General features: G+C 43.2%; 1 protein-coding gene across 12 annotated transcripts in view; it reads right to left on the bottom strand.

The window, feature by feature from the left end:
- The window catches only part of Set2 (SET domain containing 2), a 91312-nt gene that overhangs the window by 24960 nt on the left and 53768 nt on the right, over positions 1-12584 (bottom strand). For all 12 annotated transcript variants that reach the window (XM_089545359.1, XM_089545347.1, XM_089545355.1 and 9 more), the window contains one exon: positions 10929-11106. In XM_089545359.1, the coding sequence (XP_089401485.1) occupies positions 10929-11106 (178 nt within the window). The remainder of the gene's footprint in view (positions 1-10928; positions 11107-12584) is intronic.

The following is a 12584-nucleotide window of genomic DNA, read 5'->3' as shown; positions in this document are numbered from 1 at the left end:
ATTGGAAGAAAAGCTACAATTGCAATAAGTTGCAATAAAATTTGCACACACTGCAAAGCAGAGCTAGTCTGCCAGTTTAAACCAGAGCCTCCAGCAGAGATCTAGCATTTATAATGCATCGTATTTGCTAAAATACAATTCTATCATGATTATAACACAAGGGGGCACTTGCATCCAGAAAAGAAAAGAAAAAGGCGCTTACATCAATGCACGCGCCCGAACTGTTCAAGGCAATCATATCTGTGGACTCAACAAAACAGAGATGGTACGCAAAAGCATGCAAGCAACAAGTACCTGCGATTAGATAATTCAGCGGATAGTCATCGTCGCCGCTAAGTTCCTCATTACCAACCAGCCACAGTGACTCAGTGGTTACAGCATTGGGATCCCAAGCATTCCGATGGAGATGAAATGCAAATAGCACCTCTGTGCCAAGCAATGTCAGTACATGAGAGAAGCCAACAGCCACAGAAACCAAGGGACACGAGGGAGTTTTAATTAATTTATTTATTTTGTGCTGTTGTTCGATTAAGAATATTACTGAATATGTTACCGCTTAAAGCTAATTGATTAGAAAAGCAGAAGAAAAAACAACCACATGCCGCCGGTGGGATCCGAACCCACGACCTCCGAATTACGCATCCGGTGCTCTACCACTGAGCTATGAAGATGGCTGTCAAACCTTCTGCTTTCGGGGGTATTTACGTTTACAAGTAACCTAACCTTGGGAGTGTTCACCAGCGCCACCCACGTTCTTAAGCGGCGGACGTAGCATGTCCACATGTTAGAGAAGCCTTGGAGGTCGAAGTTAATATGGAGCCCACCATTAAAGCGACCCTTTCTCTACTCCTCCTTTTGCTCCTCCTTCATCTCTTCCCTTAGAGCACAGTTGAGGTGTCACCAGGAGTGAGTCAGTTACTGCACTTTCTTTCCTCATAACCAATTATTAGCTTCATTAGCAATTATTATTGTGTATGAACAGACACTGCCCACTGAGCTCTCACTGTTATATGAGAGGCAACAGTTCAGAAACGCCCACGACAAAATAAGGTGCGGCTCGCAGCCTCCCATGTAGTGCCAGCCGCCATCTCTGCCACAAGGCTGCTATGTGGTGTTTTGCTCTGCCAAACCCAGTGCCTGTTTGCCTTTTATTTTTGCTTCCCAACTCCATGCAGCTTTTGCCACCTTCCTTTTCTCAGTGGCCCTTCTTTCCACATCCATAGCCACCCTTCTTTTTCTCATGCATACAGTGCGCTTTGATGCTGCGAAACTCAATGGAAAGTTTAGTTTCATGAAATTCAATGCCCCAAAGCGACTCAGGCTATAAGGGACTATAAGAGACAGGCTATAAGGTCATAAGGCTTGCGATGGAGGCAGCTACTGCTACCTTGAAAAGGAGCAAAAAAATAAAAAAAATTTCCTGGTTTCAAATATATGGTAATGCAAAGTGCCTTCTGAACCAGATGATTTCAGAGAAATAAAAAAAAGGTATTATGTTCATGCAAATATGGTACAAGCTAGATCATTTTTCAAAAACCAATTCTGCAAATACCGATTACAAATACCAGTGCCAGCAGACACTAGCTCACAAAAGAAAAAGGTGAGGGGGGTGTCAAGTTCTAAACAGTAGCTCCAAGGGATTTCCAAAGCTACCACATACTAATGAAACTTATGCTGTACGTTTCTCTCATTCCTTATCACTTCCACCAAGTTTGGCAGCCATGCAACAATTTGTTCTGGCAACACTCCTTTTTAAAGTTAGCAGTTTCTGTGGCCTCAACTCAGGCGATTTTTACCGCCAGCCCTGCATTTTCAACGCTACAAACATTCCTCACACGTTAATACCTGCTTCCTGCTTCACTAATAAAATGTTGAGGCTTGTCATAGGTCGTCTCAGGTGTTTTATGAAGGGACTTCAGCCATTCAATGTGCATATGAATGCTTTTCTAGCAATGTTTGCGATGTCATCGCTGGATTATGTGAAGCATCGACTCTGGCCACACACAGAGTCTCAGTTTCAGTTGGCTGTTTTTGTTGTTTTAAAATGGATCCACTCGGCATGTTGAAAAACAGTTTGTTGTGGCAAAGGGACGCGACTCTGAGGAATGTGATGCGACTATCAACCCAAATTGTCTGAAAAACCCCCAAAGCTACCCTTTAAAGAGGCTCTGAAAGGGGCTCTCAATGAAGCTGCTGTATACTTGGGATGTTCAAAGGATGGCACTTCCCAAACATCCTCCAGCAAGAACTTCTTGAGTGCATTTGTTAGGAGCTATTTAATAGGACACCAAGGGTAAATTAAAGCTGCCTTTTGTTGATAGCTTATCGCATTCCTTTCACATAAAGGTTACTTTCATTTAAAACAGAGCTTTTATAAGCAGTCTTCCAAAAAGGCTATGCTGACATCAAGACCTTTTTCTCGCAGGCTTCCAAACAGAGTCCTTTTCGGTTCCAACATCATGAGTTTGAATTAGGTGAAGGGAAAAAATAATTTTTAATTTCTAAACCCAATTTTCTCACCAATAACACTTCTTTTGCTTCCGAAAAAACATAAATATAGCCGGAAAGAACCATAAAAAAGTTACTAACAAAAATTGGATGAAGCTGTGAAGGTGTGGAAACTCAAATGGATGTTACGCTATGCCATAACTGTCAAGTAACTGTGTTCACTACGAAAGCCAACAATCACCCCTTCCTACTTTCTAATCAATTATCTTTAAAATAATTGGCTCCATTAATCTGCCATTGATGAAAACCAAAAAATTAAAAATAAATAATAATAATAAAAAATCCAATACGCTCCTTGGTTTCGGTGACATCATGTATGGCATAGTGTCCCTCTTTTCCCTTCCTTTGTCTGCTCAACAGTAAATGTGTGGTGGCTTATTTTGAGCCCATCACTTCTGCCACTGTGCCATCACTTGCACTCACAGATCATGGTTTCCAGCATCGGGGTATACATAAAAATGGGCGCACCCAATTAAAGAAAAATTAAGGGTAAAAAATCCTCCGCAGCATTGATAACAAAACAGTTCCAAAATCGAGCATCCTGAACACTAGATTTTCACTAAATCTTGAGTAGCGCCAAAAAAAAAAAAAATTGGATCCTCAATATTCGGCTGTCGGCCCCATAAAATATCAGCCCTACCGCATTATGCCTTTACTGAAAGTTGCGAACATCAGAATTTCTAAGGATAATACTAATAATAAAGGTCAAGAATGTATTCCATTTTTCCAATTATTGTCAACATACACAAAAGAATGAGAATTGCACCAGCCTCAGCTACCCAATCCCTTCAAATTTCCTAACTTTATTATATTACTATTTGAAAATCCGCCACTCCGTTCCAAATTCTGCTTCCCTTGGTGTGCATTCCATTTCCCAAACAGATTATCTGTCCTACCCATTACATGTACACTCTCTGTTAAAAAAAAAAAGAAAAACCAATGCCTTGAAGAAGGCATTACTAAAATTTTAGATTGAGGGATTTAACACTTTGATGTAACATGCAGGTATGAGGGACGCTGTAGTGGAGGGCTCCGGATTAATGCAGACCACGTGGGGCTTTTTACGTGCACTGACATCAAAAAGCACAAAGAGCCCTTTCACGCTTTGCCTCCATTTAAAATGTGGCTGCTGCATTACATCTGCCTCTAAGGCAACTAGATTTAAAAAAAAAATTTCACATTGCCATAGATATAACAAGCGGTTAACCTTAATTTTGAGCAGCCAATTTTGAGCAGTCGATTTTGAGCAGCCGATTTTGAGCAGCCGATTTTGAGCAGTCTATATTGAGGAGCCTATATTGAGGAGCCTATATTGAGGAGCCGATTTTGAGCAGCCATTTTGAGCAGCCATTTTGAGCAGCCTATTTTGAGCAGCCTATTTTGAGGAGCCGATTATTGAGGAGCCGATTTTGAGCAGCCATTTTGAGCAGCCTATTTTGAGCAGCCTATTTTGAGCAGCCTATTTTGAGCAGCCTATTTTGAGCAGCCATTTTGAGCAGCCTATTTTGAGCAGCCATTTTGAGCAACCTATTTTGAGGAGCCGACTATGAGGAGCCGATTTTTGAGGAGCCGATTTTGAGGAGCCTATTTTGAGGAGCCTATTTTGAGGAGCCTATTTTGAGGAGCCTATTTTGAGGAGCCGATTTTGAGGAGCCGATTTTGAGGAGCTGAATTTGAGGAGCCGTGCCGATTTTGAGGAGCTGAATTTGAGCAGCCGATTTTGAGGAGCCGCTTTTGGGGAGCCGATTTGGAGCAGCAAGTTTCGAGCAGCCAGTTTCGAGGAGCCAATTCTGAGCAGCTAATTCTGACAGCAGATTTTGGGGAGACGATTTAGCGCAGCCAATTTTGAGGAGCCAATTCTGAGCAGCCAATTTTGAGGAGCCGAATTTGAGCAGCCGATTTTGAGGAGCCGCTTTTGGGGAGCCAATTTGGAGCAGCCCATTTCGAGAAGCCAATTCTGACAGCAGATTTTGGGGAGACGATTTAGCGCAGCCAATTTTGAGGAGCCAATTTTAAGGAGCCAATTCTGAGGGGCCAATTCTGAGCAGCCGATTTTGAGGAGATGATTGTGCGCAGCCAGTTTTGAGAAGCCGATTTTGAGGAGCCAATTCTGAGCAGCCGATTTTAAGCAGCCAATTTTGAGGCACCGATTTTGAGCGGCCAATTTTAGGAGCCAATTTTGAGCAGCCGATTTTGAGGAGCTGATTCTGAGGAGCCAATTTTGAGGAGGCGATTATTTTAAGCAGCCAACTTTAAGGAACCAATTCTGAGGAGACGATTATACGCAGCCAATTTTAAGGAGCCAATTCTGAGTAGCCGATTTTAAGCAGCCAATTTTGAGCGGCCAATTTTGCGCAGCCAATTTTGAGGAGCCGATTCTGAGGAGCTGATTTGGAGCAGCCAATTTTGAGGAGGCGATTATTTTAAGCAGCCAACTTTAAGGAACCAATTCTGAGGAGACGATTCTACGCAGCCAATTTTAAGGAGCCAATTCTAAGCAGCCGATTTTGAGGAGCCGATTTTAAGCAGCCAACTTTAAGGAGCCAATTTTGAGCAGCCAATTAAGCGGCAATTTTAAGGAGCCAATTCTCAGCAGCTGATTTTGAGAAGACGATTCTGCGCAGCCGATTTTGAGGAGCAGACTTTGTGGAGCCGATTTTAAGCAGAGTTAAGCTTGCTTGTGAGCGACTACAGGAATTTTTTTTTTTTGAACTGGGCAGTAGCGGGTCCAACCCTCATCAATAACCAGAAGGAGACATAAGACACTCCAGACATAAGGGTGCTGTCACACTGAGTTATTTTCCCAGCGTATGCACCTCAAAGAAGTAATCTAGGAACTACAGTAAATGTTTGATGCACTTTTCTGTTAGCCTAACTGTAAAGTATGGCTCCATAAAGCAACACAAAATGCAGCCAATGTATTCTAAATCAACAAGGAAAGTAATAAGCAGAAGTATTTCTACATTAATATAATACCTAAATTTCCATATTCTACCTGGATCCTCTGCATTCACTACACCCCCCTATCCAATCCTCATTTTATTATCTGCGGCTACAATGACAAAACGCACCAGAAATAAACGCCAGACACAGTAATTTACAATAAAACAGATGCACCAACACAAACATAAGCCCCCACAACTCTGCAGCTGCACTGTGATCAAATGTGCAGGCCAACACCTGCAGGCTATGGTTGCAGTTGATCACAATGCAGCAATCTATTGCTTTTTCAAATGGTCACAGTGGCAACTGGCAATATAATTTCAATCAAAACGAGCAAAACCATTTGGCATTTCACAGCATGTTGGAAAGTGACTGGCCGGCTGGTCTCTCCTGGAGGTATTTCAGATGTTGTCTGATTGTTTGCGTTGTGCCACAAAGGAGGAGGACGACGAAGAGAAAACCTGGAAGGTAGTGTTGCGCAGGTGTGTTCCACGGGTGGAGTTTTCTCAAAGAGGGCAGCAGCCCATGTCATGCATCCATTCTGAGTTGCTTCATGTCGGCTTCCCTGCAGCCATTGACGAAAAAGTGTGCCGGTGTCTAGGGCGCATCTGGCTCCCGAAACGTGCGGACGTGTGTATATGTGTCGTGGCTCAAGAGGTAATGGAGCGAGTCTTCTATTTACCTCGGCCGAGAGTGCCAATAGCGAAGCTCAAGAGGTCACATATCCATTCGTGATGGCCCGGGCAGTTTATTGGCCAGACAGCCGGACGCTGCAAGAGAAGCGCCGAGTTAGGGTGGGCCCTCGGGACATGGCTTCTGCTGTCTTGGCTACCCTTAATGGTATTGGACAACAAGATACTTGCCAAAGAGTTCGCAATACTAGCCTACAACGATCTGCAGTGCACACACAATGACCGAAGTGGCACAAGCATTGTGTGCACCCTGGTGTGACTTCTCACAACGCCTTTGTTAAACTATCTGCAAAAATCATTGTAGGCTCTTTTATTCCAGCGGATGTGTGCAGTGTGCACATTCATCCAATATAATAAGTGTGTAGTCGGCCTATGATAACGGTTGCCATTATAATGGCTTACTGTTATCATTTTAATGTGGGTGTCGCCATCTACTACGGTCATACTAAATGGACTTGTATAGACAGCAATGACGAGCCAGCAAGCACTTCCAACATGCTATCAAAAGCAACTACGCAAACTGGAAGAGTAGACGAATAATGGCTATGCTTACTAAGTGAAGCAACTAAAGAAAGCTCCTGTGGAAAGCCACAACATGACCAAGTGAGAAAACAAAAGGACGCCATTCATCACCCAGCATTTTTAAGAAATGACAAAGATTTGTCAGTTGAAGCATAGAAAATAGCGAGTACAGTTCATTGCTTAATCCAACTAGGATCAGGTACTCAAAAGCTCACAAGCTTTCTGTGCATGTAAGAACTTATTTGCTCCCTTAAATTAACGAATTGCAGGAACTGTTTAAATGCAGAACTTAAAGCTAAGAATGAATTCTAACCTCCATTCTCCCTCCCCTAATCAGAAAGAAAAGCAACTGTCACAAAAAGACCATAACATTTTTAAACATGCTGCAATTTTTTTTTGCTTACAAAGTGGTTTGTACTTGGCACTACACATAATCACATGCTAAGTTAAACAGCATGTAAACAAAGGTTATGGTCCCAGTGACACTTAACTCTGTGAAAACAGCACGAGCACTCATACTGTGTGCCTTGCTTGTCCCTGCTTTGTCGCGTTAAGCCTCCCTTTAAAATCATGCCTTATCAACTAGCCCAAACTTCTGCTTTGCTCTACTTCCCTTGGCTCTTTGAGCGCCAGCTCTCACATTTATACATGGTGCTACAAAGTGCACGCATCTGGTAACGTCAACATCAGGCTCCAGAGAATTTGCCTTTTTCAAACAGCCGCTCTGCATATGCAAGCCTCTCCTTTCTCCCAAGCTCCACTGGTTGAAAACAAGCCGCCAGCTTCTACTACTGCACATGCACAGTTTGTTAGCAACAGGCGCAAGCGACAGATGGAGGCAACTACAAGCACACCTTTGCCCCTTCACAGGTGCAGTTGACACCCCATGGAACCAGATTGTGCCTGCTACCAAGTTTTATGGGTAGCAGACGAATTTTCATGCACTCCGCCAAAGAAAGCCCACCTTGCAAAAAAGGCGGATTGGTAGGGTTGAAGATCACAAAAATTGTAATTTCAGGAGCCGGTGACTGCAATGCAGTCATTTTACCATGTGCAAAATCGCTATATGTCCGAGTAACCCATCCAAATGTCACAGAAGTGTGGGAATGTATTGGCCGTGCACCTACTGGTTAACAACCAGCTGCATGCAGTTGAATTAGGTTAGAAAGAGGAAACCGATACTACATGGCAGGTAAGTTGTTGTCTAAGGCTCTTCGATGCTACAATGCATAACCAGCAACCAAACACATTACTGGCAAGAACAAAACTTTTACATCCCTAATACTTTAACAAATACAAGCTACTATACTGTCCTCTAAATGTTAAGCGCACTACAAGCATCTATATTTGCATGCATAAAACTTAATATTATGCTATATCACATGGGGTTTCTCATCCCAAATTTGGATATGGGCAATGAGATGCGCCGTTAATGGAGGGCTCTGGATAAATTTAGACCACCTGGAATTCTTCAATATGCACTGACATTGTACAGCACAAGGATGTTTTTGCATTCCACATTCCTCAAAACGCGGCCACCCCAGTTGGGATGCGATCCCGCAATCTTGGGCACAGCAGTCCAACACCGCAGCCACGCAGCTACCGCAAAAGGTAAAAAAACTTATCACGCTAAGCACTGATGATCCCATATTACCATGGCAACTAACTAAAAACGGCTAGTAAGGCACCTGAAGCATAAAGCTCTTCATACAATCAACTTTAGAGATTAAAATGGCAAGCATTCCATCTTCATTGAGACTGCAATGAACTAAAGCACTGCTAGGAGTGCTTAGATGAATCGATGTAAGCTATAACACAAGAACAGACTTCATGCATCTTAAAAGGGTACAGGCACCATATTTTGGTTGTGTTCTTCGTAATAATACGTACGGCATTACTTACTCCACATGGAGGTCATCTATACCTAGTATACAATTTATAATTGAATTTGTTCTCTCATGTTGTTTTGGTTTCAGTTTTAACAACCAAAGGATGACTGTGACGTCAAAGTTGACTTGAGCTAAAGCGAGATGAACAAGAACAGTGATATCATAGCTGCTGGTTCATTTGTTATCATACCAGCTTTTGTAGCAGACTGGCATAAGAGCAGCAGTGAATTCATATGATGAAGGAATGATCATACTGCAGTTTTTCGGTGCCTCAAGCGACCTGAAGTTGACTTTGATGCCATCGTCATTGTTCGACTGTTGAAACAAAATCCAAAACAACATTAGAAATTCAACTAAAAATTATTTAACAGGCAAGGAGAATTCAATGTGGTTGTCCAAGTATATTAATACATTACGCATCACTCCAAAGAAGAAACTTTGATGCGTATACTCCTTTAAAGTGAAGGAAAAATAGTGCAGACACAGACATAAGCAAGACACGTAACTAGCGTAACATTCCATCGACATTCATTCAGTTTCTGACACCTGTTATCAAGCAGTGCTAAAACGGGGGCTAGTCGGTTTTGTATTATTGTTAAGCGCGCTACTTTACAGCACAATCATATGAAAAAACACACAACGACGAAGCGCGAACTCACAACTGTTTATTACACATGAAACACTTTGTCCTTTTGTACAATCAAAGCGCAAATGATGAATTCAGGTTAGGCACGTGCCGTTGCATTTCTATCCATTTCTGATCAGTGCTATTTCTGCTTCGGTTAAGGTAATGGGAGAAATGCTGACACATTTATCAGGATCCGCATCAAGAATTGCAAATGCCTCTCTTATCTCTCTTTCAATCCTTTCTTTTTCATGTCTGAATATGCCTGTGTCACTGAATAACGGATGAATAACGGCTGGTCACACACCCGGGAAACTTAGCCAAGCATTGCGCTTGGCACGGGTGTCATTGATTATTCAGTGACACAGGCATAATCGGACATGAAAAAGAAAGGATTGAAAGAGAGGTATAAGAGGCATTTGCAATTCTTGATGCGGATCGTGATAAATGTGTCAGTGATTCTTCCATTACCTTAACCAAAGCAGAAATAGCACTTATCAGAAACAGGTAGAGATGCAACGACACGTGCCTAATCTGAATTAATCATTTGCGCTTTGATTGTATAAAAGGACAAAGCGTTTCATGTGCAATAAACTGTGAGTTCGCGCTTCGTCGTTGTGTGTGCTTTTCGTGTGATTGTGTTGTAAAGTAGTGCGCTTAACAATGACCTGTTATCAAGCAGACAAGCCTAAACGCAGGGCTCTGATCTCATCTGGCAGGTTGCATAAGCAGCATGTTTCTCAGTGCCACATGCCTACAAAGATTTTGCCACCTTCGATTGAGGTCTTAGCAACTGCTAAATATCACTGCTGCTGTAGGCACAAACACAATGCAATTCTTTTTTTAACTAGCAAGGTCACTCTAGGGTTGTCCTACAAGACACAGCAGAGGACTTTTAAATAAGATGCAAATGAATGTTTATGTGAGCGCAGAATTAAATGAATTTCAACATAAACGCTGAACTCTTCACAAGATGATTAGCAAGCATTTGGTTTCGTGTTACTCTCCACATAAATTAAACTCAGCTGCTTATGGGGAACAATTTCATGGAGTTGCAGTTTTCAATGCCAATGGCCATATGCCCAGACATACAAAAGGTGTTGCAGTTTTACATACTAAAACACACATATAACAACACTGAAGATCATTTTCAGCTGCAGATACTTTGTCCCAGAATGCACTTTCAGAAAGGCTATGCCTACTAACAGCAGCATTCTAGCCATATGAAGTGACTACCATAAAAAAACTGGCGCTGTTACTAAAAGCCACCACAATCCAAAAGCCCAATTACTGTGGCGCATCTACAAGATTTATTTCCAGCCCAAATGCAAGTGGCACAGAAGCCGAAGTGCAAAGTAGCAAGTCCTTGCTTGGAGTAGCAGGTTTCGCTACAAGAGGCAAAACCAACACACCTCAAGCTCATGGTACTTGTGGAAAACTGTGCACATAGCAAGACACTATGCAACTTGAAGTGTGTTTCAAGTAAAAAGCTGATGTAAAAAACGGCAAACATTTTTCTTTCTTTGGATACTACCCCCAATTTTGAGTAGCTGAGATTGCTGAATAAGAGCATTTTGCAAGCTGCTTTCTCATTATGGAAGAGAGCACCATAGCTAAAGTCTGCTTCAATCTAGAACTTCACGACGAAATCAGCGGCTTTAGAGCAAGTCTGAAGAAATTAAGACACCAAGAGGCTCAGCGATGCACAGCGGACGCTAAGTGAGGGACAGGCAAGAGCAGCACACTCACCGCAAGGTCCTCCACCGTGTCCCGCTTGCGCTCCTCGGCTCTCTTGGAGGACGAGGAGCTGCTGCTGCTGCGCTTGGGAGGCAAGCTGCGGCCACCAGACTTGAGCGTCATCTTCGTGTCCTCCCCGATGTAGCCCCGGCAGTTGCTAGACTCACAGTGGCAGCGCTGTGCCTCCTTGCTGGAGGGGGTCGACAAGCAAGGACACGGTGAGCGCACCGAGCACGCCAACTTTGCCGAAGTCTGGCTTGGCCCATACTCCACACCCACCCCGCTTTGCATTCAACACTGCGTGGCCGTTGGCACTGGACGCGTCCCAACCCTAAAAGTGGTTTGGCACTGACGCAAAGTAGAGAACTCAAAAAGAGGGTTGAATCAAACGGAGCGATGACTCAGCACTTGCCTACATCAACAAAGAAAGTATTTTTTGCTGGGATAATGTGCACGTGCTGCTATTTACAGTGTCTAGAGTTTCCAAATTATCCTTCTACCCGTCACCTAAGCGTACAGAACTGGGAGTGACACGAGGCACAGTGACATGCATCAGAGTGCACGCCACTTGCACAGCTTACACATCATTGAAAGGTAAGAGTGAGGTGTGGAGTATGAACCAGCACACCCAAAAAGATGTCACCAAGACCACAACACTTGTGCATATCTAGTGGGAGCCTTCCCTTCTAAGCTCCTACAACTCAGGAATGTGGCAGCCTTGATAAGATACTGTCAATGCTAACAACCACAAGCGTGAAGTTTACCAGAGTGCCAACAACAACCAACGATGGCGATAACGCTGTACCCTTGTGCTGAGACAAAACCTCCAGTATTGTTCGCATGCACGTTGTGGCACATTTTGTATGTTTTTTTTTCTCACTAGGAAGAGTAAAAAAAAACATAATGTACGAACGTGTCCCAATGCAAACACCCAGTCCTTCCAGTGATGACTGCCACAAAGAAACCACTAAAAGCTGCAGCTATCCGTTGCTTCTGCAGCAATGGCAGAGTAGCAATACATGTAGTGCCATTTGTCTATTTGAAAAACTTGGATAGATCTCTAAACTGACAAAAAGGAACAATTTTATGTTAGCTGATGTTTAAAAAGCCTTTCACATGTAAGGGACTGAAGCAGTTTTGCTAACACGCAATACCGCTGCAGAAGCAGTGACAATAACCAATCTGCATCAAGGACACACCATTCGACTATTGACCAAAAAGCACACAAAAAGTACACAATAATGAAAAAGATTAAGCATAAATTAAAAAAAAAATTATATATATATATATATGACAAGATGACAACAATTACAGAAAAAAAAAAAGCTCACTGCCCTACTTGTGTTACTCGAACAGCAGAACTCCTCCGATACCCATTCAGCATGCACTGAAGGCTCGCAATTCTGAAATGGGCATACATCAAAATGCCCACGCGGCCCTGGACAACACCCGCGGAAGTCTATGGTGTCGGACACTTGCTAATTCGGATGCTACGGGTCTCGTCACACCGGCTAATTCAAACGGGCTCCCAAACCAGGTATGACCGCATAGCACACGATCGACCAAAATGGCCCAACTCAAAACTGAACTGCATGATGCAGCGATCCGCGCGCCTCTGGCGTGCGTGCAATGCCAGACGCGACGATGAACAATCAGCCCAGTCTCCGA

Source organism: Amblyomma mixtum, chromosome 5 (genome assembly GCF_055824585.1).
Source record: "Amblyomma mixtum isolate Tamu chromosome 5, ASM5582458v1, whole genome shotgun sequence".
NCBI classification, from domain to species: Eukaryota; Metazoa; Arthropoda; class Arachnida; order Ixodida; family Ixodidae; genus Amblyomma; species Amblyomma mixtum.
This window is presented reverse-complemented; position numbering and strand designations above follow the sequence as displayed.